At 41.6% G+C, this 25,880-nt stretch overlaps 2 protein-coding genes across 3 annotated transcripts; one reads left to right on the top strand and one right to left on the bottom strand.

The window, feature by feature from the left end:
• Positions 1-3,546: 3,546 nt before the first annotated feature.
• On the bottom strand, positions 3,547-22,858 carry LOC106742734. Its single transcript, XM_014615944.1, has 10 exons — positions 21,987-22,858; positions 17,195-17,469; positions 16,090-16,569; positions 15,227-15,315; positions 11,879-12,075; positions 10,618-10,757; positions 8,419-8,637; positions 8,217-8,327; positions 6,338-7,333; positions 3,547-6,028 (listed from the first exon to the last, which is right to left on the bottom strand). Exons 1-10 carry the CDS (start codon positions 22,029-22,031, stop codon positions 5,122-5,124), a joined length of 3,459 nt encoding a protein of 1,152 aa, XP_014471430.1. The 5' UTR covers positions 22,032-22,858; the 3' UTR covers positions 3,547-5,121.
• LOC106742735 (nucleoside diphosphate kinase homolog 5-like) lies at positions 12,102-15,220 on the top strand. Of its 2 annotated transcripts, XM_014615946.1 has the most exons (4): positions 12,102-13,830; positions 14,617-14,755; positions 14,849-14,937; positions 15,042-15,220. In XM_014615946.1, the coding sequence occupies exons 1-4, from the start codon at positions 13,381-13,383 to the stop codon at positions 15,150-15,152; spliced, it is 789 nt and encodes a 262-aa protein (XP_014471432.1). In that variant the 5' UTR covers positions 12,102-13,380; the 3' UTR covers positions 15,153-15,220. The 2 variants fall into 2 exon arrangements, with proteins under 2 accessions (XP_014471432.1, XP_014471431.1); XM_014615945.1 differs by having other exon boundaries at positions 14,849-15,188.
• Positions 22,859-25,880: the final 3,022 nt, after the last annotated feature.

Genomic DNA, 25,880 nt, shown 5'->3' on the forward strand with positions numbered 1-25,880 from the left:
GACGTCCTCGCGACTGTTGTCGGGCGGGTCTTGTGTTGCTTAGATTAGTCCTATTCCCCGTTGTTTCTCTCCTACGAGGAAGAGAGAGAGAGAGAAAGAGAGACCAGGTTGTACCAAGTATCGATTCTAAACGTTCGCGTAGTTGTACCTTAAGCAGCCCGTCTGCCGATCCTGTGCGCCTACCAGCCTCGGATCGCGACTGTCGCGCTCTCGAATTCGAGCCGGAGCCGCAGGATTCGGGCTCGAGTCCTGTGCGTTTTACAGTCGCCCCGGCGACGATTCGAGAGCGGGCGCGCGCGCGGAAAGATCGATCGTCACTTAGAATCGCGAGGGAGAACACGTAGCCGGCGAGAGAAATCAATAACGAATGATTACAAGAAACAAGTGCGATTAAGCGCGATATACCGAAACTGTAACTTATAGAGGACATCTTTGCTCGTCATTCCCGCGAGATCCACGGACAAAATTACTCGATGTCTCGTAATGAGAAAAGAGGAAACCGAAAGAACGATTGATTGATCTATTCCGTCGTCACTCGTAGTAAGGGCTGTTCGAGCGATACGAGGGTCGCGGAATGAGCTCCTTGCGCACATAAGTGACGTACCCGAAAAGACGAGGAAAACAAACGTGAAAATGTCACACCGTCGTCCTTCACAGGTCGCGTTGTCTCGCAAGTGGATCTCGTCGAATGAAAATCGGCGGAAAGTTCTCCTCTATACGAGACACATTCGTGCCTACACGAAAATGGTGCTCGATTAGACCGATCGTTGATGATACCCAGGTGGTACCGCTGATATCCGAGCGAGCGATCAGGAGAAAGGGAGATGGAGAGAGTCAGAGAGAATGAGAATGAGAGTGATGACGAAGCGATTTGTCTGGTCGCTGCAATCGACACGCGATTAGTAGCCTTCGGGTCCGGTTTTTCTATAGATTAGTGCGTAAGTTTTTTACCGCCCGTAAGTCACACGATTTTGTTCGTCCGATATCGCGGGATTGGTTCCCCCCACCCCCTCCTACCCCCCTTTCCATCCCCCATGCGCGCGCGTAGACCACGCGATTGATATACAAGGCGTGTAGAGAAAATGGCACACGTAGAACACATAAATACACACACACACACACACACACACATGCATACATGCATCGTCTCCTATGTGCACGCGTTTTCATTCGTCATTATTCATTCGATTATTTATTACTCATTCGTTCGTTCGCGGTCACTGCGTTGCATTTATTTACCTCCCCCGTCCCACAAGCGTGATATAGACCACCACGCTATATAGGAAATCGGCGTTATTCGATGAGAATCGGTTTAGTTGAGAAATTCTCGCGAGAGACTGAGATCGCGTTTCCTTTTGGTTTTTCCGGCGAAGTCATATGCGCGATCAAGATCTTATTTCGCTGACCGGCGAAAGAGAGGAGGAGGAAGAGCGTGCGAAAGAGAGAGAGAGAGAGAAGGATTAACTGATGTGGGAGAAAACGTGAGAGCGGAGACTTAAGCGACATCGAGAAAGAGAGACATAAACGATCGATATTGTTATAAATACGATTATTAACTATGCCGATTACTTTTAACAACTATTGTGCTTGTTATTATTGCTACAGTATATTATTATTATTGCGACTACTATTAATATTATTACATATTACGATTACGTTCGCGAGAGCGGGTCATTATCATCATCATCGTCGTTCTCTTTCTATCGAATACGAAAGTAAGGAAGTTTTTATAACGCTTACCGATACTTCTTACGATATGTACGGTAGCGAGTTGGTTGGTTTGTGTAACAGAGATTGAGATCTAAGAAAAAAACAGAAATGAGTGGGGAGCAAGAGAGGGGAAGAAGCGGCGAGAGGTGGAGAGAGAAAGAGAGGAGATGATGATGAACTATGTACCTATGTATTTATGTATTATTTATTGACAAGTAATATAATGACCAGTTATCTAGGTAGGATGTTAAAATTATGAAATTCAATTTAACGAAAACAAAAATAAATTAATAAACTATTAAATGAAGCTATTGTCGATCGATGATGATGCGCGCAGGATAGACTAAATAAACGATGAATTTATGGAAGTAATTTAAATAAAAGGTATAAAAATAACAAAAAAAAAACAAATAAAAGATTAGGAACGAGCTTTCACTGAAACAGATTAGCGGGAACTATGAAGGGAAGAAAAAGTATATATATATATATAAATATATATATATATTATATATATAGATATCTATATAATATATGAACGAAGTACGTAAGGAATGGAGTAAGAAAGTGTGTGAGAGGGAGAGAGAAAGAGATATATATAAAGAGAGAGATATAAAAGCGAGCGAGCGAGAGAGAGGGAGAGAGAGAGAGAGAGAGAAATGTGAAATACGTGAGCCTCAACACCTGTACGAACCCCCAAATCGCGGTGCTCGACGGGTGTGAGAACGGTGATATTGGTGAGATTTCTCCGACCAAGAGAACAATCAAGATATTATAATAATTACGCGAATTATATATTGATCGTGCCGGACAACGGAGGAAAGCGAGGTGCGGTGAATTTCGTTCCCCTTCCAATTTGCTCTCACACACACACACATACACACACACACACACCTTTCGTTACGTGCGAGCCCCTCCCGGGGTCGCCTGAATCAGCAAAATCAAAAGAGCGTTTTTCCTCCGTCGCGAAATCTTCTCGGACACTCGCGAAGCTCTAGTCAAGCAAAAAAAAGGAGAAAAAAGAAAGATAGAAAGAACGACTCGTTTCCTAGCGTAAGGGAGAAAAATGCAAAAGAAAAGGAGGAAAAAAAAATAACAGAGTCATCTAGTCACATTCGATTGAGAGAGTTTCGTTGTTGCGCAAACGAGTGTAACGGCGAGACTGCGCGTACCCGGTCGACACGGATATCGTCTGGAGGACCTCGGAGGGAACGTCCAGGGAAGAGGTTCGGGACGAAAACCCGTGACGTTCTTCCGGACGTTCTCCCGGAGCACGCTCGGAGGTCTCGGTGGTGCCCGGGTTCCCTTACAATTATAACACGATCGCGGTTCTCACCCGTCGCAGCGCATCGGCGCGTCGCGTTTTTTCGAATAACGAATTAAAAAAAGAAAAAAAAAGAAAAAACTTACTGTGGAGTGTTCATGGTGCTATGATTATTATTATTATAGAAATAACAATGTTATGCTATATGATAAAAATGATAATATAATAAATATACACTATACCTTAGAGAAAATCTCTCATCTGTGTGCCTCCACGCGTCTTGATTCTCTCCTCGTCGATCGACCGTAGATGTCATCCAGCCTTCGTCCGGGATGTTTTGCACAAGGATCGAAACCGGTGCGACGTCGTCGTACGTCGTTGATTCTGATCTTTTGATTTATCGGACAACGAAGGAAGAAACTTACGTTCCCGTAATCGGCGCGCTGAGGTGTACATTTCTCTTCTCGTGTCTCGCGGGAAACCAAGCTCCGCACGCCGGAAAACGAAATCGGGTGCCGGTTTCGATCTCCTGCTTTCTGCATGCTTACGCATTCGATTATTTTACACATGTCATGTAAGTTTGTAATGAAAATAAATAGACCATGTGCCCTGCAAGATTGCATATAGGTGCATTCCTCGCGAGGACATGATATATTGACTTCTTTTTTTATTTTCAATTCATATCGCTGAATCTCTCGCAGATTCTCTCGCTAATAAATTATTGACAAATTGGTAATAGATAGATATATATATATATATATATATGGTGAAACAGTATCGTTGGATAAAGCAAGATATCTCATTGTTGGCTTAAAATTAATCTACATGTTTGGTTTTTTTTTTCTTTCAATATGTGTCAGCACTACACACGCGTTCGCGATACACACCGATCTGACGCAATCGATTGTAGCGTTTACATGAAAAACACAACAATGTGATTTTCCGTGAATTCTCACCGGAATTTCTCGATATTTCGCACTCTCTACGTTTCTCAGAATGAAATCTCACTCGAAAAGCACAGCCCATTGAATCACTCAAATTTGAGCGATTCTTTACTCATTTAGAACAAATTCTCCGCTCTGAATCGTCGAGTAATATTTTCAGACGAAAGTAATTGGAAGAGATCAATAAAAGCCGGGCGCTGGTAATTGATTGCGGGATGGAAAAAATTATTTGACTCTTTAAGTCGATGAGTTTAATGTTCAAATGTTTCAGTTGCAAGTTTCGACTTTCCTCGACGAAAACCACGACCGATACGTTTGGAAACATTAGATTCATCGACTTGATAAATTAAATAATTTTTTTAATTTCGCAACTAATCACCAGCACCGGCTCTTATTCGCATCTCCCAATTACTCGAGAACTGTATAGGATGATAATGATCTGTACTAACGTATAGATGTACGTTTTACGGAGAACTTTCAATGAGAACGATGAGGTTACAATAATTTTTAAATTATCAACGATTAAAATTGACTATGGTAAATTATTATCCGTCTAAACTTTATAATGATAATCTACGGCAAATGTGGTCAAAATTCCTATCCCGTAGTGTTATCCGTGGCAGTGTTTTTATCGTTTCGAGTAATAACAATGCCACTTTTCACTTATTTCGAATGAAATTTCACCCCAAGAAATTTCGAGAGCAAATAACATTCTTCGCACTACTCGCATATATGAAATATATCGCACGTGCAAAATATATTACTATTTCAAATCTGTCACTGCATGATCGTTTTGTCATTTTCAAGCTCACCGAGAAACGATCCTATCGGACCGTGACCGAATCCTGCGGACCGTGACGAAGAATAAGTCACTCAGCGTATATCAATAAACGTTCATAGCGTGACCAAAGCTCAGTAATGACGCATAGATCATGTGGTCCCGCTGAAAAAAAAGCGGAGGGAGTACGCGCACAAAAAAGAGCCATTTCCGTGTACACACACAATCGAAAATAGTTGAAATGATTCGCGATTCCTCAACAAAGCCGCCACAACCACAGGTGGCACGAGACGATCCCCAAATCATTCGGAGTGTGATGTCCGGGATGCCCCGAGGAGTATCTTAAGACATCCTGTGCACGTATAAAGGACGTTCGTAGGACGATTTCAGGATGCTTCGCTTTCTGCTGGAAGCGGGCAGTGTGTCCTTCAGAATCTCGTGTTGTCCGGCATCTTAACAAAGTAGGCCACCTTGTCCTCCGCTACACGGTAATTGTGAATCCACCTGGAGCCTTTCCTCAAGCTGCCGTCGATCCCGTCCCTCCATACACCCGCCGGCAGGTAGACCTCCCTCTGCCGGCTGCCGGAATAAAGCACCGGTGCGACGATCAGCTCCTCGCCGACGGAGAACTCGTCGACCACCACGTGGCAGGCTGGATCCGCTGGGTCCAGCATCCAGAGCGGCCGGATGATAGGCAGGCCGGTGTCCAATGTCTCGTTCGCGTACTTCTTCAGCAACGGTGTCACCGTCTTCTGTCTCAGAGTGGTCAGTCGCTTGGCGATCTCCAAGACCGACTCGTCCGAGTATTTGCTCGGCAGGTGAGTGAAACGGATCACGGGTAGGAAGGTGGATAGCTGCAGCCACCGGATGTAGAGCTCCTTGTCCGGTAGATTCACCTCGAAGTCGTTGTCGGGGTTGTTGTCCGACATCGGCAGTGCCACGTCACCGCCGACCGCTCCAGGCATGATGAAGGGGAAACCGATCATGCCGTAGCTCAGGACCGTAGGTATTACGGTCTTGATGGCCTTCCACGAGGAGGGGAACGGAGGCAGGGACACGAAGACGGGCGCTCGCGGTCTGGAAATGGCACTCGAGACGCCGATCACGGGGATCGTACCCAGTATCGAGCGAGTGAAGATGGTCTTGTAGTGATCGGGGTTGGTCAGCGGCTGCTCGCACTTGTAGTAGTGCGGCATGTCTTGGGCTGTGCCCAGGTCGAGGTAGAACGAGTCCACGTGGTACTTCATGATCAGGCTCTCGAGCTTCGTCTGCAACCACGGCAGGGTCTTGTTGTTCGTGATGTCGAGCACGCCGGCACTGTTGCTCTGCTTGTATCTGCAATTAAACGCGACGTATTAGCGAACATAGCGATAAACTCGTGTTGGGCGGCTGGGTATTTCTCGTGTAAAAGATAGGATTCGGAAATTTTATGGCTTTCCGCCAACCATTAAAATAATCAAATGATCGAATAATTTTCCAATCTATCGCAATATTTTGTTTGTATAGTGCAAAAAATTGATCATGAAAGGATCGAGATCCTTTCTTTATTCAATTTAGCGGATATTGGGAACCTGCAAGGTTTTGACATATCTTTCGATAACACCCTCTTGTGTGTAGAACACTCGATATAGCGTTAATATCAACCTGGTCAATGCCGGGATTCTCGGATCGCTGCCCCTCTCGGAGATCAGTAATCTATTGGCGACAGCGTCTTTGAAGTTTACGGACTCCGTGGAGATAAATGGCTGGATGCTGAAGACTATCCTGAATCCCCTGCGATGAATGATATTGATGGTCTCTTCCATGGACGGGAATCTCTCCTCGTCCAGTATAAAGTCCCCCGGGCTGGGCTGCCACTCCTCGCTGAGCAGGACGTGTCCTTGGCGTAGGAATCCCAAGGCGATCACGTCCTCCGTGTAATTGTAAATGGCCGCCTCGTTGATGGGCGAGATCTGCCAGACCGGCTCGGACAGCAAGGAGTGGACAGCGTGCAGCTCGTCGGGCTTCAGGCCGTCCCACAAGGACTTCTCCGCCATCGAAGAGTGCAGGCTCTTCATGTTGTCGGTGGCGCAGATAGTGTAGTTGAGCTGAGGCAGCGGCGTCAGGTGGTTGATGTAAGCGAACGCGTCGTGCTTGGCCTGCAGGCAGAAGTCGCTGGTGCGATTGGCGTTTATGGAGACGTAGAGCGGCGTCTCGGGGTCCACCAGGATCGTGGCGCCCTTCGAGTTGAGGAAGTATCTCTTCAGCACATTGCCGAACGGATGCTTCCTCACGTCACCGGTGACGAAGGGACTGAGCTCCAGGCGGCCGCGTTCCAGCGGGTACGCCATGTTCTGGATCTGGCCGGCGCCGTACCAATGGCCGCGCTTCGACGACCAGTCGAAGCAGTCCTTGGGATTGTAATGCGGATTCAGGCTCTGCCAGGTCACGTGGTAGCAGTGCATGTCCTCGCGATTCGTGTACGCCAGATACAGGCGCGTCTGCTGCAGCCACTCCAGGCAGACCGAGTCCTGCTTCTGATGATGCGGCAGGCAAGGATACACCCCCGTGTCCGGCGGTATGCCCTCGCCGACCTTGGCGGCGACGATCTCCGCGCTGTTGTTGTTGTAAACTCTCATCACCCTCTCGTTCTTGTTAAACCTAAGCGGAGAGGGGAATCGACGGGATCAATAATCGAGTTCCAGCCGAATTGTACTATACTGAGAAAAAAGGACTGGTGGTACTTACTAAATGCATTCAGTTTGAGATTTCGATAGAATATTTCGTTTACTTTTGTAACGCACAAGCACCGAATTAATTAATACGTCTAATAGAATCATAGGTTTGAAACATTACATTTCCAACGAGAGAATCTACGTAGACTTCCCAAACTCAAATCTATATAATTATTTTGGGAAATCGGATTCTTGGGATCCCAATTAGTTCCCAAGAAATGTTCTACGCGGGAGCATAGAACGAAGCGTTATCGTGGTGATGAGGAATAATTAGCCACACCGCATGCTGCATTGTCTGATTGTAATTGTTGAAATTTTTCTCCCACGATGCCCGTGGCCCATAAAAAGTCAAGCATACGCGCGTCGGGCTAACAATTGAATACGCATTTTAAAACTGACAGTGAGATCACGGTATGATAAATGAACCTTAATGCATCCTATTAGGCGCTTCCTGGCAGAGGCAAACGACCGAAAGTTATTCGACAGTGTAGGCAAGCGATGCAACGCCGTGAGCTAACAAATTTATCGTGATTCGATATAATTCGTTCGAGGCTGTTCGAGTACAATATTATACGTAAATATTTCCCTTTGTGTCTTCTGATTAGGCAACTTTTTAAAGATAGGATCGTTAAATAACCTTAAAAATCTGTAATTTACAAAAAACATGAAAAATACAGAAAAGCACAGAAAAAAAGTGTTAAAATTCGCCTAAAAATTCGTTGTTTAAAGAGAAATAACCCTTTAATGTAACATGTAACTTTGAAGATCGATAAGCTCGATAAGTATTCTCCGCAATACGAGATACTCACCTAAAATGATGGAAGTAAGCTCGTTGCAGAACGTGCTGAGTATAGTAAATGTGCGCGAAACTCACGAGGAAGACGACGCAGAGGAAGAGGAAGCCAACGAACGCTTTGAGCCTGCGGAGGGAGAAATTAGTTTTTCTCATCATTTTGGAGGTAAACTTACTTCAACGTTCACTGCGACATTTCAAGGTGAGAGAAAGTATACCTGTAATCTGCATTCTGACGCCTTTTGCTGCTTCGCAACGCCTGTGGTAGCGACAGCTGCAGTTTCTCCTTTAAAAGACTGCTTATGCTGTTCACGCTGGTTATCGTGGAGTTCGCGCTCTGCACGCCCGAGAGCTCCATAGGATCATTTCCCATTTTCTCGTTCACCGACGGCGACACGGCTCTGCCCTTCCTTCGCGGTGGAGCTTGCAATGGGATTCTGAGAGAGATTTTCAATGCAATTATCAACTGTATAATCAAATTGCAAATTGCTAACTGTAAATATATGCACAGTCGTATGTAAATCAACTAACAGCGCCTTAAATATTTAATAATATGGCAGCTTGATAAATTCGGATTTTTCGCCGTATTTCTTTTTTTTTTTTTAATAAGAACGAAACGGCACTCTCCAATTTCTTTCAGCGGGATTTTATTCGAAAGGTGGAGTCGAGTCACTCTAAGTTGAATGACTTTTTATGCGTATAAAATGACTTCTTTTGCCATGAATCGCCGAGCGAATATTTTCACTCGAAACTGAAGGATGAATCTAACGCGCTTTACTGAAACCAATTTTCAAACTAATCGATTGAAACATTCGTTCGCACGAATTAGAAATCTACTCTAAATTTAAGTGAAATATTTGTTCCCGTGTGTCCAAATGACAACATTTTTACTATCGCTTTGAATAAATCTTTGCTCGTTTTCGGGTAAGATTTCACTTTCCAGGAAATGTGAAAGGTAAATACCATATTCCGTATCAAAAATATTTGCTATAGTAAACGACCACTTTTTGACACTTCTTCTAATTACATTTCTGTGGAACGGCTCGTCTTTTGAGCCGATCAAGTTCGTCGACGATGCGCGAACTACTTTTGCAAGCTCTTCAATAATATTTGTTACATCCAGAAAGATGTTATTCCAGATTCCCGCCGAAAAGCCGTACCTCTGCAACGACACGGCGCTACCGACATCGTATCTGGGCATCATCTTGGCGAGATCGAGAACCTTCGATCTTGAATTTGTGCTTTTTAACCTTCAACTATTCGTATTCCGACATAAGACACAAGTGCTACCGCAGACACGTATATCTTCTTAGACGCGATGACGACGAGAACTCGCATGTCTCACACGCGAAGAATAAAACGAGAATAGCGGGGAAATTGGAGATCAACTGTGCGCGCTGTCATGAGTAAAAGAAACAGCGTGAAAGCTGCATCGAACGGAGTACTGTTGTCCGAAATGGACGTGAGTCGTAGTGCACGACGCGATAACCCTGAGGCGATATAGAGAGGTCGTATCTCTCTGTTGACGGTGATACGGCGGCCGCAAGGTCGGATAGGTGCGTCCGATTCGTCGGCTCGAATCGTAATTCCTAGTCACGAGAATGAGGACACGTTGTGGAATGGGATCGGAAGAAATCGAGAGAAGTAGATTCCTTTCTTGCAGGAAGTGTCTCTCAAATCCCATATTCGATATTCATGGGTTTGCCAACTCAAAGCGGTCGAACGGGTTAAGCGGATTATCGTCGCGACGTCAAACGCAGCAGAACTCATAAGATATGTTGTACCGTCGCAAGGTAAAAATGTCAGTGCTTGGACACGTTCATAAGTCTTGTCTGGGTACTTTTGTCGTTTTAATTCTTCAATGGGAGTATAACTAAACTTTCTCAATACAAAGTGATAATATTCAATGCACAGGAAGAAATGAAAATGGAATAAAAATGTTTCTTATATCTGGAAATTTTTGCTACACTATTCAAGTATTTACTTTTATAAATTTATATTTTTGTAAAATGAATAGTTATTTTATTAATCGATAACAAAACAGATGTGAGAATTTGTTAACTTTATCGATGATTACAGGTAACAAATAATAAATTTTCATTAGGTTAACTGAAACATTTTAAATTATAAAAATAAATGACGAGATTTTTCAATTAAAATATAAAATTTGAATTAAATGCAAATGCATAAAGTATGTAAATTTGATTGTTACTCTCACATTATTATCAATCTTGGCGTCATTACATCATAAATGTAACAAGAGTATGTGGTATGTGAGTTTGTATTACGTAATTAAATCGCAGCAATCTGAGCTATAGATGCGTGCGAGACATCGCGACTTGACTTTAAGTCGCTGATTATTCGGCTAAAATCCGGACTTTTCTCATTTTAATCAAGTTTCTTAATCTGACACTTACTTGACCAATTCCTCGTCGTTCGCTTCCTCTTCCGTTTCAGAGCCCAGGAGAGGGCTTCCGTTTGGCGTCGAACCGCTGTTGCTGAAAGTCACGCTGCTGCTGCTGTCACTTTCCGCTCTCGTGAATTTCGAGGCGGTCCCCTGAAACAAGGATTCACCTGGATATGAAATCAAGCGGGCGCAAGTCGCGCCAGCATCTGTGCAATGAAACAACTCGCCGATCAACCTCGTAAATCATGTCCATCTTTACGATCGCATTACCGCCACGAAAAATTCATACCTCGAATAGTCCGGACACGACAATGTCGGCCGCCACGCGTCTTCAAACACCCAGAAATGCAACTCTTATCGGTGACGTCCGTGTATATGCCACGTGTATCAAACAGCAAACTTAATAAACGGAAAGTTTCAGACGGTGTCAGGCAAAGAGTGTCTCTTCCTCTCTTTCTCTCTCTTCAGATCGAAAAGTCACTCGAACGTGTTAAGCGTTTTTGGACCTTCGTTCTAAAATTGTTAGAGCGACGCTAATTTTGCCGTGCAGCGATGCTCGATACAAGCGTCCTGTCGTCTTGCGCGTGGGAAAAACAGTTTTGTTGGTGTAACTGAATTTTCCGTTGCCCGGGGAACAGACGAAAACTCGGTTTATAGGAAGAGAAAAATTACTGTAGGAAATTCCTATTTCCGAGTCGACATTTTAGCTTTACCACAAACTTTGAATTTTACAGTAGGAGCTAAGATAGCAAAAAATAGGTAGGTTCAATTTTAATAACATAATTTTCTCCTACTTTGATAATGTATTAAATTTCCATTTTTTTCACCGTTTTTAACATCAAAATAGATTGTTTTGAACACTTACCTGTGAATTTGGCGATAGAAATATGGAGAACAATCGTAGTTTCAAAATAGCTGTAGAATTCAAAGAAAAGTTTAAGAGAAATTTAAGAGAGAAGTTAACTAGTGGAGCATCGTCAAGGGGAGATCCCACTAGTCTACAAAGCCATCTAAGTAGGCGCAAGCTATCTTTCTAAGAGCGTCAAAGCGACATTAGAATTTCAATCCGAGCTCAGTTGCTCTCAACCGAATTTTAATGCTGCTGAACATCCACACGAATATTCTCGGTCGCGACAACAGAGCTATTATTTCTCGTCGCTGACTTTCTATCTGCACTCTATTTATCGCAGGAACTGAGTTCATTCCGCGCGTCTTATTCTTATTTATATTATTTATATTGGTTTTTATTCACGTCGACGAGTCGGACTTACGTTCTGTCTGTCTATTCGAAGCACGTCCATCTCGTCGAGTTTGCTGGGCATCGAGATGCTGGTCTTCCTTATTCTCGTGGCTCGTAGTTCCGCCGCTTTCGGCGGCGTCTTCGTCTCGTCGGTGGCTTCTTGACGACTCTCTTGTTTGACTATGTTAACAACCTCGTCCGCATTATCGTTCAGCTCGCTCGAAATATCTGAAAACCAACCGGCGGGAATAATCGGATAAAAATTACAGGCGTTCAAACACGCATTCGCGCGGTATTCCGCGTCGTGTTTTATCTAAAGCCGGCGGCACACGATGCTTGTGTTTCCGCTGGATTGTTCGCCGGATGGAAATACTGCGTTTTTATTGGCGCATTGTCATTCATTTTTGGAAATACACCAGCCAGAACGCAGTATTTCAGTCCAGCAAGCGGTCCAGCACGAAAACAAGCGTCGTGCGCCGCCGGCTTAAACCGCGACGTGTAACGTGTGCGCATGTTTAATCGCATACGTAAGCAAGTACCACGAGTTTCTTTATGCTGAACTTATCTTTTGCAGTGCAAACCTTCGCAATAGAATATTGAGATAACAGGAGCGGCGGTGCGATCGGAGATCAAAAAGATCACCGAAGCTGATAATCGCCATAATTTTCGGACACGCAAATAATTCAACACGTTCGTTACCGCCGTATTTATTTGAGGAGGGAACTTCCTACGGATCATATTATATTTATTTCGATTTAATTGTGTACAAAACAAACTTAGTTTCTCGCGTGGATATAGAAAGAAAAATGATCTCTGCCGCACATGGAACGAATTTGTTGGAATCGCGTAGAAAAGGTGGAAGTTTTCTAGGTTTTCTTTTTATCGCACAATAGAACAAATATAGAAAGAAAAATGGTTGTTGCCGCAGATGGAATGGACGTGTTGAGCTCGCGGAGAAAAGGCGGGAGTTTCCTAGTTTTTTTCTTTTTTTTCTTTACCACACAATAGGAGTAGGAAAAATATGAAAAGAGAAATGATCGTCGCCGCACACGGAGAAGAACGGAAGCTTGCTGATTTCTTCTTTTTCTATCGCACAATAAAACAAACAAACATCAAAGTCCGATATAACTCTAACCTCGACGCATGCGACATGAATGAAAGAGAAAATCCGACGAAACCTCCGATCTTCGTGCGTTTTTCTCGCGCCGACTGATACATTCGAGAGAGAAAAGAAAGAAACCAAAGTAATTTCGAGGAACGAGCAATTTTGTACGAAGGAAAGATGTGCGAGTGCCCGCAAGAGCGAGACGACGAAATCGTCGGGAAGTTTGATCTGGAAACCGTGACGATCTTCTCGAAATGCCCGACACCGTGTTGTCCTATGAAAGACGAGCTCGCCGACGACGACAATGACACCGGCTGGACGTTGATTCACGCCGTGCGAGCCGACAGCAGCAACGGCACCACGAGCGACGATTCTACGACGAAGTCGTCCGCGAGCAGGGGATCCTCCAGCGAGTCAAGCAGAACGGTATGCACGTCGACGAGCGACACTTTGCCGCGAGCGTAACAATTGCACCGATAATCTCGCAGTACAGATCCGCCTGCCCGACGGAATGCGATTACGCCGGCGAGGCGGAAGATGATCGCTCGAAATCGTCGGCGGTAATCTGCTTCTGCGAGACCGACGGCAGCACCGAGGAAAAACAGGACATCGAGTACACTTTGGCCATCGTGAAGCCGGAAGCGGTGGTCTACAGGAAGCGAATCGAGCATATTATATGCACAGAGGGATTCGAGATCTGTCAGACACGCTGGCTGCAGCTCACGCCTGAACAGGTCTCGGAATTTTACAACGATCCCTTCGGTGAGAAGTGTTTCCCGTCTCTGGTGGCGTATATGTCGTCAGGACCTATCGTGGTGTTCGTGTTGGCAAAGCTGAACGCCGTCGAGGAGTGGAAGCTGATCATAGGACCAAGTACGGTACGTACCGCGTCATGTCTGCCGTATTTTCTTAGGGCTCGGATAAATGGAAAGAGTAAGGAACGAGGAATCAAGGCTCCCGAGTAGTAGCTATGACTGTCCTTGTTTAGTGACGTCAGGAGCGGGAAATCCCTGGCAGTATTATTAGACGCACTTTGATTCTTTAATAGAATGCAGGTCAGGAGGAGAAGAAAAGATACTAATTTTAGGTTTACCGGATTAGAATAATTTTCGACGTCAATCGAAACGCTTTTACCTCCGCAACCTTCCGAGCTGTGAAATTACTCCTTACACCTATAATTTTCGTAAACGATATTAATATTTTTCACAGAAAAATGTATTTTTCTGTCAGGAAGCAAGGAACTTGAAGTTTCGACTCGCAAATAAATAAAAATAAGACTAAATTTCATCCTATCCCGAGAAATTTAGAAAGCAGAGCGATCGGTAATGATGTTTTCGGTCAAATCAATGAAACGTATTTCACCGCGATATCAGTGATTACTAATCGATTTGCAATGAAAACATTGCCACTTAGCTTCTACTTTGGTCTTACGTTTCATTAATTTTGGCTAGTGACAATAAGATTTCACTAGAAAATCTGCAGTATTCTATCGGCTACTATCAACTAAATCCTTTCAGCGAGATTTCAGTGTGATGTCGATTTATGATACCGAATATATACAACACGTATTTTATCGTCGAACATTTCATAAATATTTTTCGATTCTTCGATCACCCTCAGTGTCTTCTTTTCGAAAGAACTTCCACATAAAAATTGGTTTTCAGGTGACCGAAGCAATCTTGTACTTTCCCGATAGTATCAGAGCGAGGTACGGTCAGAGAGGGGAAACTATCAAGAACGTCGTGCACGGCAGCGACAGTTGCGAACAAGCCGAGAGAGAAATACATTTTTTCTTCCCCAACTGTAAGGATTACTTTCTGCTGCTTGCATTGCACTCTATCTAGTGCTCGATATTACTCCCTCAAATAGTCATTTGAAACGGAAATTTCTTCTCAGTCATAGTTGAACCCTTGCTGAGGGAGGAGAAGGCTGAGGATTTCTTGTGGGAAGCCGTTAATCCGGTTCTCGTTGAAGCTTTAATCTTGGTAAAAGTGATCTTTTCCTTCGGAAATTTACCACGCGATATCTTGATTCGTTCAATTCTTTCGCTTATTCCTGATGACGCGATTGAACGAATTCCGCTTTGCAGTGTTGCAAGTCTAAACCGACCGATCCTGTATTGTGGTTGGCAAATTGGCTGATCTTGAACAACCCCAACAAGCCCAAATTACCAGGAGATCTCGCTTTAATTCCGACGTGACTCCCGTCAAATGAGCCTATATCGCCGACCTGTCCCACGTGACATTGTTCATACGAAAACACCCGGCGTCTTACCTACTGGATCTATTTCTCTCGGCGCTTCTTGTCGACGACATGATGGCATCCTTTTTAATCTTCTGTCCGCCGCGGTTTCTGGATTATATCTTGAAAAGAAAGGCAAAAAAACACATTGCGACGTTCTGCGAAGTGGGATAAAATTTATTCTACGAAGAGATTCTCTTACTTTTATCGCACAACTGAATTAAAAAGTATGTCTATCAAATAATATATATAAAAACATACTTGAAGCTAATCCTAATCTCTCGCCGCAAACGACCTTATTCGATGACGTCGGAAGTGAGAAAACTAGAACTAGAAAAAAATACTAGGAACTCTTGCGTTATTTCGAATAAAAAAGATATATCCATAAAATGGCACTTGTGGTCGATTCGGCACACTTGTAAAATTGTCCGAACGCGTTTCTTTTAACCAAGCAATCAATAAATAGTCGTATTACGCAAGAATTCTTGGCATATGCTTTTGATTATCAAATAAAGACAGTTGCAGCGAGGGACCAAGTGCCTCAGTTAATATAATTTCGAAAGTCGAATGTTCGACTCCAAGTTTATTTTATCCATTCCTTTCTATTTATTTTTCCCGTTTAATCATTACTTGTCATCAATTTCTTATCAATCTTTTAAATTTACTTTTCATCACTTCTCTTTTTATTCTTTTCCTATTTCTACTCCCCTCTCCCCACTTTTCTCTTTAGCACCTGAGAAAATCAAGTCCCGGTGCGTATAATAAATGAAGTTTTCTCTCTCTCTCTCTCTCTCTTTCTCGTTCTTTCATTCTTCGCCTATTTACTTTACCTATCTCTTTTTTATTTCGCGCAGCTTGAAACGAAAGCGGAAGTTAGTATCGTCCGATATAATTACCTGGATTCCACCAAGTGCTGAACGATATTAACGACCGTTGGTTCCTCTTGGACTACTCGATGAGGATCACTGTCTCGCTGCACATCGTCCGTTTCTCGCGAACTGTCCCGCTTGTCCGCTCCGTTTGCGCGACTCCGCCTCGCGATTGCCGGCAATGCGTGCTCAGACTTCGGATTATCGTTCCCGCTCGGGCTGTCGGTCAACACTCGCGACGCGACGTCGTTAACACCTTGCCCGTTCTCACATCGCACTCCATTCCGCTTCGGCCGCTTCTCTCCGACGATCTCGAAACGCACCCGCGCGGTGCCGTCCGCGTCATCGAAATCGTCGCGTCTAATTTCCTGCGCGCCGTTGATTAATCCACCGTCGACCTCGTCCGCCTCGTCGCGCTCTGTCTTGCTGTTCTCCTTCGAACGCTTCCCGCCGTCCCGCGATCTCTCCCTGGCAGGACTCGGCGACTTGCGCGTCGCAACGGGCGATCTGCAAAACGTATCGGCGAGTTCTGGGATCGTGAAGTTATTCGTATGAGTGACTGTCGTCGTCGTGGTCGATTTACATCGGTTGAACACACGTTAGCAGTCGTTGAAACTTCTCTCACGCGAGACACGCGGGTCTGAGTATTTAAGTGAAATTTGCAGACGTGACGTTACACTTGTAATCGATTTGATTAACACTCAGGCCTGGTTCGGAGGCTCTATGAAATTAGTACGTTGAAAGAAAGCGCTATCGATCAAGTGATGTTTATTCGATTCGAGTAAAATATAGCCACTCCAATATTCCTTGGCAAATATTTATTAGATTAGTAGAAATATAGCTGACCATATATAATTTATATTTTCTTTATATCAGTAGACATTTATTTATATGTGTTGAAACAATTGACACAAGTATTGAATTGGTAACGTTGAGAATATCAGGATGTATTTTTAGGAAATATTTACCGGACAGAAAAATCTCAATTTAAAACCACTAGGTTTCTTCAACGGCAAAGAATGCTGTTTGCAAGTGTAACATGACGTGTTGAGGATCGTCTCTACGTTAACGACGCTAATCAAGTTCGTCATCGACTGGCGTCTCCTTAACGGAAAGGGGAAAAAAAGGCTACCTTCGCGGCTCGTACCAAGGATGCAACAGGTTCGTGTCGATCAGCGTGGTCTCTTCGGATTTGGCCGAGCTGACGTGACCGGTGGACGCGCTAGGCTTGTACCACGGTGACGGTATCTTGACGGTTCTGCTTGGCCATTCCTGATTGGCACCACCCTCGTCCTGAACCGAGGACGACAGGATGGACAGGGAGACGCCTCGCCGTGCGGCCAGTCCAACCGGATCGACACTGGCCACTCTTACGTCCCAAGGATCAACGATGGACAGCAGCACTTTCTGCGTCGTAGAACAGAGAGACCGATCAGAGAGAGGTATGAGCAGCACGGGCGGAACGGGAGGATGACGATCGCTGGAACCGTCTGTGTGGGAGCGCGCTCATTAAGTCTCGTTAAAGTTTATCCGCGCGGTGGACGCGCTCTCTCTCTCTCTCTCTGTGTCGGACGAAATACGGCGGTCTCTCAACTGTGATGAACACTGTCGTGGAAAACGACACATTCCGCGATCCCTATCGACAAATCCCGATTATTAAATTATTCTGGCGGCGATCATTTTTTTTTGCGGGAAGAAAAGGAAGGGCGAAAGAGAAACTCCGATTTCCGCGAGAATAATTGCTTAACGAGAACTTGAATTTACTCTATGAGAGGCCGTGTGGAAAGGCGGGGAATATTTCTTGCGAGTGTAGCATTGTCTCTCTCCCTCTATCTCTCTCTGTAAATGTCGGGAATCTTGAGTAATTTCAAGTTTTTGTTAACACTTTGCGGGCCGCGCATTTATCGAAGCGCCGTTACGCTGCCGCCGGCGAGATTCACGCAGGTTCTACTGCTCGCCAACGGTGATATTTACGCAATTTTTCGATACATAAGTAGTTGGTATATAATTATTATTAAAGAAGGCACTAAAATAACTGTTACACTATTTTTATTCCAATTATATTGGTATTGGCATTTTGAGGGATATCTAACGTAAGTTTCCTATATCTGAAGGTAGCGAAAGACAATCTCAAACTGACAAAACAAGCGTCCGCGAAAAAAGATTTTAATAATAGACAGTCTGTTGAATTGGGAGAGGAAAACAGTTGAAAACAATGTTTCCTGATCGTCAAACCATCACGCCAGCGTGATAGCGGCCGAAAGTCGNATATGTCGTGCAAGTCAGACGTTCATAATCGATCCGAGCCGGTCTTTTCGTCTGAATCATTATCTTTAGTACTAGTGATAACTTGCGCACGCAAGTTGTAACTGCCGTAAACATAAGTCATAAACGTAAGTCGGAGAACGAACAGTTTATTGTTTCAGGTTGAAGTATTTCTAAAAGAAGATAAAAGCGACGATAAATTTGACTGTGAGCAGCAGCAACTATACTGAGGAAAAAAAATGATAGAATCAACGGAACTTCGCTTAAACGAACAAAAATTTGTTAAATGTTTAGTTTATTGAGCAAATTGCTATAATAAGTTAATTGATTCAACGGTCGCGATTTGGTCAGTAATTACGTCAACGCAATGTATCGCTACTCCAGTGGACGTAATCTTTTTTCGAAGTAGAGTAATCGCCGATTTCATCGATCCAACCGCTTTTTCTCTCGCTGTAGGATTTCAACCGGCCCAGAGATTATGATTACACCTAAAGCAATATCTCGATTGGCTCGATTGGCTCCTCGGTAAATTCGCGTCTTACGTTGATAATTGCGGCAATTTGCACTTTCTGACTTTGAATTCGCAGTAGTACAGTGCACATAGTTTTTACATACCACTAGGACGACAGGTCATGTTATAACAGCGAATCAATCTCGTTCAATCGAAATGCGCGAATCATTCTCGTGGAATATAATTTTACTCTTTAAAAAGTATAATAAGTACGCTTGATGCTTTAGTCGTTGACATCTAATGATTAAATGAATCATGCCGCATAGATCGGCAGTTCATTTCGTTTCTGCTAACTCCGTCGTGTGCAGCGATGCGTTATTTGTAACGAGTAACTGTTTATGCAAGAATTATGTCACCGCGCACGAGCGCTAGTTCTGGCTTGACGCGTCAAGGTAGTCGTCTCGTGAAGTGAATTTCTCAGGAACTTACTATAATTTGGACTGTCTCAACGATTGAACTATTACCTATGTGCGTGATTAAAAGAAGATCGACCGTTCAAATATTGGAATATTTGCATTTCAAATTTGACGATTTTAACACGCGTTTTTCTGTACCACATTGACGTCAATGTGTTCCATTTTTAACATCATCTTCTAAACTACTATTTAAATCATTTTAATAAGCTACTGCGATATTAAAAACTAATAATAATATTTTGGCATATGTATTTGTAAGAATAAAGATCAGAATTATTGATCACGATAAATTTTGCGTTAAATTTAACACATCTTACAATCCATTCAAATTTTTATTTTTATTTAACACAAGGTGAATATGTTGAAAAATAACACAAATTTTTGGTTAAAAATTAACACAAAATTAATGCATTATTCGATACTGAAATATAAAATGTTGAGATAATATAAACATAATGTGTTAGAAATTTAATACAAAAATTTTAACAAGGACTAAAATTTTGACACAAGTACAAAATATTTTCTGCTTATGTTAGATTCATATTAATAGGTGATACTTTAAATGTGTCGCAAATCTAAGATATTCAGATTTAAATTTAGAATTAGATGTGAGTTCGCAAGTTAAATAGCGGTTACAAATATAATATTACATATATCATATATTAATAATGATATTTATATTGATCATTATTTAATGTTGATCAACTGGAAAAACTCGGATTCAACTTTAAATTAAGATCTGAGCATCTCACGTGAGATAAATTTCAAATAACGGCGCTTAATAGGGCCTTGAAAATACAGCCGTAAAATTATTACAGTAATATTTCAGATATGAAATCAAAAGAAGAAATACAACAATCTAACGTGAAAATCACTTTTTAAAAGAAGAAACAGCATTGATAGACATGTATCGGAATAAGTAATCTTTATATGTGTAGTAGTGCACAGTAGAGACGAGCTCAACCGAAAGTTTGCACTAATAAAGGGAAGAAAATTCACTCCCTCACGATTTTTAGAAGTATAGTTGGATTATACTCATCGTATTTCTTTTATTGATAAAATATATTTAGGGCGATGCATTTTAGAATATATCATCGTTATATATCTTATTTGAATTATTCAAATCTTCCTTTCCTTAGTCATATGACTACACTTCTCGATAACATTGTTACGAAACAATTATCTTAAACGTTACAGAACGGCGAAGTACTTTCAACCTTTGTCTATTGTGACGTGACTTCATGCATTTTCATTTCTGCAAATTGTCTTGGCTTCGAGTATAAAGTAACTGCTTTTTAAAGGCTCGTGTGTTTATAAAACGGATATATGAATACTAAGTGTGATGTACAACTTAAAACTTGTATACTAGGATTTTTATGTTTAATGTTGAAAATCATACGAATAATCTTAATTGCAATGTCCAAACATATGTAATACCTGGTAAACAAATGCAAAAAATTTCTCAGGTTTTTCTCGCGATTACTTTGCACGGTTATCCGATCGTCGATCGGTAAAGGTTCACTCTTGACGACAACTTCATATAATTACGGGCGTAGGAGAATATAGCCTTTCTTCATTGTAATGCATTTTCCTCGGGGTAACCCCGATGTCTCATCAGACACATGAGATTTTTCCTCGTTGCTGCAATATATTTAAACAAAAGTGAAATATCCGTCGATGATGTCAGTGATGTACTTGAAGCGCTCCGTTAGAAGAATCGCCACGAGATTCTTAAGATTCCTCCGGGATTCAGGTTAACGAAGGCCCGAACAGTAACGCTCGCTGAAGCGTATCCAAAGTGACTTTATGCCGATTGTCGATTTTCTTCGGTTGTTATCTTGACGAATGTCTTTGATAAGATGAGCGTTTTCATATTCCAAATGAATTTAATCCTCCAATATTCCGTACATTCTTTACGACAACGCTATGTCCATCGCAACATATATTGTTGCTATTATAATCTATCATAATATCATATGTTGTAATTTAGTATATAATTAATTCCCATATACTATAATTAATAATTAAATAATTAAATAAATAAATAAAAATTCCCAAAATGTCCAATTAAGAAGTTAAAAAAGAAAATATCTACAAAAGCCAATGCTACATTGAAAGGAAAAATACCTAAAAAATGAAAAAAATATTTCTTTCATTGCGTACTAATATTTACTTAAATTTTTGAATTCTTTTATTTAAACAGATCAAACAATTGCAATCTCATGCAAAGCTATAGATTTAAGAAGATATGTAGGTTTTTTCATTTGAAAAAAAATTTGTTCTCAGTGAAGAAATATATCTATTGTTATAAATAAAAACTATTGTTATAAATAAATATGTCATTAGTATCCGCTCCGGGTAAATATTTTTTATTTCTCAGATATTCCTTCTCTCAGTACAGGTGATATCACTTGTTATCGCTTGCTAGTGCCGGCTTTTATAAGCCATTTCGTTTTAAATTTCTCGATTGACAATTAATAAGTTTTTAAAGAGACGATTCGTCTCGCAAAGAAAAAGCATATTGCGAAATTAATGCAACGACGAACGTCAGATAAGATATACAACGAATTCAGATAAGATATAACGACATATATTCTAATTCCACAAAGAAAAAGAAGGCGTTTCCTCGCGTTTAGCGAGACTATCAACTAAGATATCAGAATTTTCACACGCTCTCGAGTTATTAATTTAATCTCCGACAAGATTCGATCCAGTTTAAGCGCACTGATTACCTTTTCGTCGCGCGGCTTCTTTCTCTTTTTTCGGATCGGATCCATTTCTCCCTCGGGACAATCGTCGTGCGAAGCCCTTCCCGAGCTTTCTCCAACGTCGGATGGATGATCAAATCTACGCGATCACCGCGGTTAAACGATTACTCTGCACAAAGTGTTCCACCTTCTGGGGCAGGTGGTCTTAAACTGATTTGCCGTCCCGTATATCGGCAGCCACTTAGCGATATCTTCTTAGAGTACCTTCTATGTATCGGTATCGCATACATCAGCTCCGTACGTATGTATGTGTGTGTGTACACACGAGCTTGCACACGTCGATTACAAAGATACATTGTGTGGAAGTATATCCAGTTTGTGTTCTCGCACACGAACGTGCGGTAATCTCGCACATTCGCCGATGTATACCATAAACGACCCAGTTCAATGTTTGTTTGTGCTTACATAGTTTACAACGAAGGACTTTGGCTGGAGATAGTAGTATTGCAATCTCGGTGGAAAAATGTCATTCGCGTTATTCATTATTCCTCGTCTTCATGTCATGTGCTCTATCGTACCGAGGCCGTGTTTCGCTCCGGATCACATCGGAGCGTGAATTTCAATCCCGCCTAGACTGTTTCACGACTTCGAGCCGAGTTCATCTCGTTTACTTTGTCGCGCGATAATCACATTCATTACTTTTGATTACTTCTTGTTTTCAGAGAAGTCTGAACAAGGGCCGAAAAACGTCTGGATGCATACGCACTAAGAGAAGAAGTACCGAAAAAATAAAAATATTTATTAGTGGGTACTAAAAACATATTTACTTAAATCGAAATTCTCACGATCAAATGAGACAATCAATTACTTTCATAAAATGCTGTGTTTTAAGACAATTTTTTTCCATATTTTTTTATTTGAAAAATATACTTCGGTAGAAAAATATGTGTATTAATACATGTACAGAAAAAAAGTGCTGGATTTAGGTAAATAATCACTCCTTAGCACATTTTTATTTGAATTAAGCAAATATCAGTTGAATGTAGCACTTTTTTCTATAACCAAGTAATATAATTTACTTAATCCGAGTAAAAATGTGCTAAGAAGTATTGGAATAATTATCTACTTGAATCTAGCACTTTATTAATGTGTATAGATAAATATTTTATCAGTATCTATCGGATAAATATTTTTTAATTTTCTAGATATTTTTTCTCTCAGTGCACGATACACGATGTATTATTATTATCAATATGCCCGTACATTCATGTTTAATATCACAAAAGTGTTCTATCGGAACTAAGAGTGGTTTAGAAGTTAAAATTATAAATAGGCGACAGTTCCCTTTTTTTATTATTATTATTTCTAATCCGTCGCGTATGATTTTCAATTTATCCGCAAGTTATTATGACAGCATAAACGCTTCGCCAACTGTCAAGCCGTGCACGTCTGTACGACTTCTTACGCGCGAATAATTTTCCCGGAATATGACACGCAAGTTAACAAGGAAGAAAGGTAACGGCTGAGTCGACCACAGTTTCTCGTTTTCATCCCGTCTACAAAACACTGCGGCGAAGTGGTCGCGTTAATCCGCGTGGAGACTCGGCATTTGTTTACCTGAGCGCGCGTTACGTCACTGAATACATTTTATCGCGTTACGTAATAATTGTATTGTTACGTACATATCGGCATAAAACCGCCGAGATGCGTTTTGATACGCTCGCTGCTAAGATTACGAATCGTCGAGTTATACAGGATATTTCAAATAAAGTGGGCTGGTTGTGCGTATTCAGAGAAAAATGTTTCTTTTCATTTAGCTATATGTTTGACTTGAGTTTGTTTAACCCTTAGCTGACACACGGGGTTAAAAGTACCCCAGAGTGTTTTTGAACGCAAATTTTTCATAGCTGCGCGCCAAATTTGGTTCTGTGGCGTCACCTAGTATTAGTCGAGGCTTGACCCAATATTGATAAATAAAACAATTATACACATTTTTTCTCGCTGGGATCCAAAATACCCCCTATAGCACGTACGTTATTATTTTGACGTGTGTCAGCTAAGGGTTAATATAAACAATATAATTTATTATCAAATATCATTTTCTTTAAATAAAGGTGTTGTTCCTCACCTCGAGTAAACCATGTTGTTTGACAGAAAAAACAATATTATTTTAAAAAAGTAATATTTGATTTTCAATAAAAAAAAATCGTTTCATCATATATTCAATATTTTATTTCACTGAAACAAAAAATTCTGTGATATTCTGTAAATATTGGTTTTTCCTTCTAAAGTATTTTTGGGCAGATGGTAATAAAATTCTTCCTCGTTAAATTTTTATTATTTTTATCATTTGTCTGTAAAGATGTGTAGTGTCAAATCCGTGCTTTGAGAAGCACCCCTAAATATGCACCTTTACCGGATGTTTAACGGTACTGAACGATTCTATTGGCGTGGATATACCAGGTACCAATGATGGAACTACGTGCCCAAAAGGGAAACCTCGTCGAGAAAAATGACGTCTCAATCGCGATCCAAATTTTCTTGCGACTAGGCAATTCTTTTCTCGACATGTTTTTCGGACAGTAGAAGTTCCTTATTATTATGCTTCGATATTTCACATCATGAGCACGTAGACGTTTTCTTATTGGGTCACATGGTATACTTATCTTTTTTGACGTAATGCCGCTTGTCCGTCACGCAATAATAGACAAGGATTGTTCGCAAACATCCGTAAGATCAACCTCGTTCTTCGTCGTCTTCCGTGCGGCGCTCTAACAGATCATCGACGTTTTTTATCTCTAATAGTAGAGTTATACTCATTTATTCACGTATGTCTTAGATTTTCTCACGCATTCAGCAGCCGCTTCGCGCGACATTTTCGGTCCTTTCGGATCGTGAAGCGTATGCGGCATTCATGCGGCGAAATATGTCCTTCCATCGTTAAAGTCGAACGATGACTGAGACTTTCTTTACAAAGCATCTTAGAGGAAAGTTTCCTCTGCTTGCTGCCGTTAGAATTTCCTGCCTATCGTTTACAGGTGAAAGTTTCGCCGGACACGCTCTTATCAAAGCGACTATGTTTTGAACATTTCTGTGTCGGCCTCGTACAGTCTCTGGCCATATCATCAGATGCACTTTGATTTTTTAATAGAATGCAGATTAAAAGGAGAGGGAAAGTTACTAATTTTATGTTTGCTCGATTAGAATCATTTTCGGTGTCAATCAGCGCTTTTACCTCTGCAACCTTCTGAGGTGTCAAGTCACTTCTTTTACCTATAATTTTTGCAAACAATATTAGTATTTTTCGCACAAAAATTTATTTTTCTAGCTCTAGCATGCAAGGAATTTGAAGTTTCAAGTCACAAATAAACAGAAATAAAACTAAATTTCAATCGACACACACTCAAAACTTAACTTTTACAAAATAACGGTTCCTTGACATAATTCGATCGTTAGATGAGCTGTATTATAAAGCTGGTCCTCGGAAGTCAATGAATCGTAAAAAATTAAAGTGCGTCTAATAATATAGCCAGGAACTATATATTATCGATGTGGCTCGGACGCATAGTTATGATTATAGCGCAAAATATGCGCAGGATATTCTACCAAAAATAAAAAAAGAGATAAAAAAGAAAAGACGCAAGATTTCCCATTTCTTCTATTTTTATTTTCCACCTTTCAATAAGAGATGGCTTTCTCTCTCTCTCTCTCTCTCTCTCCCCCTCCCCCTCCCCCTCCCTCCTTCTCTCTCACTCTTTCATAAAGAAATCGAATAATACCTTTTCGCTAATTCGAAATACTAGTTTTACAGCAAAAGTACGCGAACTGATGTTATATGATAAATTGGAGCATCCGTTATTACGTACTACGATTATACATAATATTTCAATTAACGCCTAAAGATTTAACCGTAATGAT

Source organism: Dinoponera quadriceps, unplaced genomic scaffold (assembly GCF_001313825.1).
Source record: "Dinoponera quadriceps isolate SergipeBrazil2010 unplaced genomic scaffold, ASM131382v1 scaffold589, whole genome shotgun sequence".
Taxonomy (NCBI): Eukaryota; Metazoa; Arthropoda; class Insecta; order Hymenoptera; family Formicidae; genus Dinoponera; species Dinoponera quadriceps.

Bases quoted from the DNA above. Each gene is read 5' to 3' on its own strand.
- LOC106742734 (XM_014615944.1), bottom strand. From the start codon at position 22,031: ATGGATCCGATCCGAAAAAAGAGAAAGAAGCCGCGCGACGAAAAG. The intron at 8,328-8,418 runs GTATACTTTCTC...CTCCCTCCGCAG, and splicing joins CGTCAGAATGCAGATTACAG to GCTCAAAGCGTTCGTTGGCT. The intron at 7,334-8,216 runs GTGAGTATCTCG...CTCTCCGCTTAG, and splicing joins GCTTACTTCCATCATTTTAG to GTTTAACAAGAACGAGAGGG.
- LOC106742735 (XM_014615945.1), top strand. From the start codon at position 13,381: ATGCACGTCGACGAGCGACACTTTGCCGCGAGCGTAACAATTGCACCG. The intron at 13,831-14,616 runs GTACGTACCGCG...ATTGGTTTTCAG, and splicing joins TGATCATAGGACCAAGTACG to GTGACCGAAGCAATCTTGTA. The intron at 14,756-14,848 runs GTAAGGATTACT...ATTTCTTCTCAG, and splicing joins ACATTTTTTCTTCCCCAACT to TCATAGTTGAACCCTTGCTG.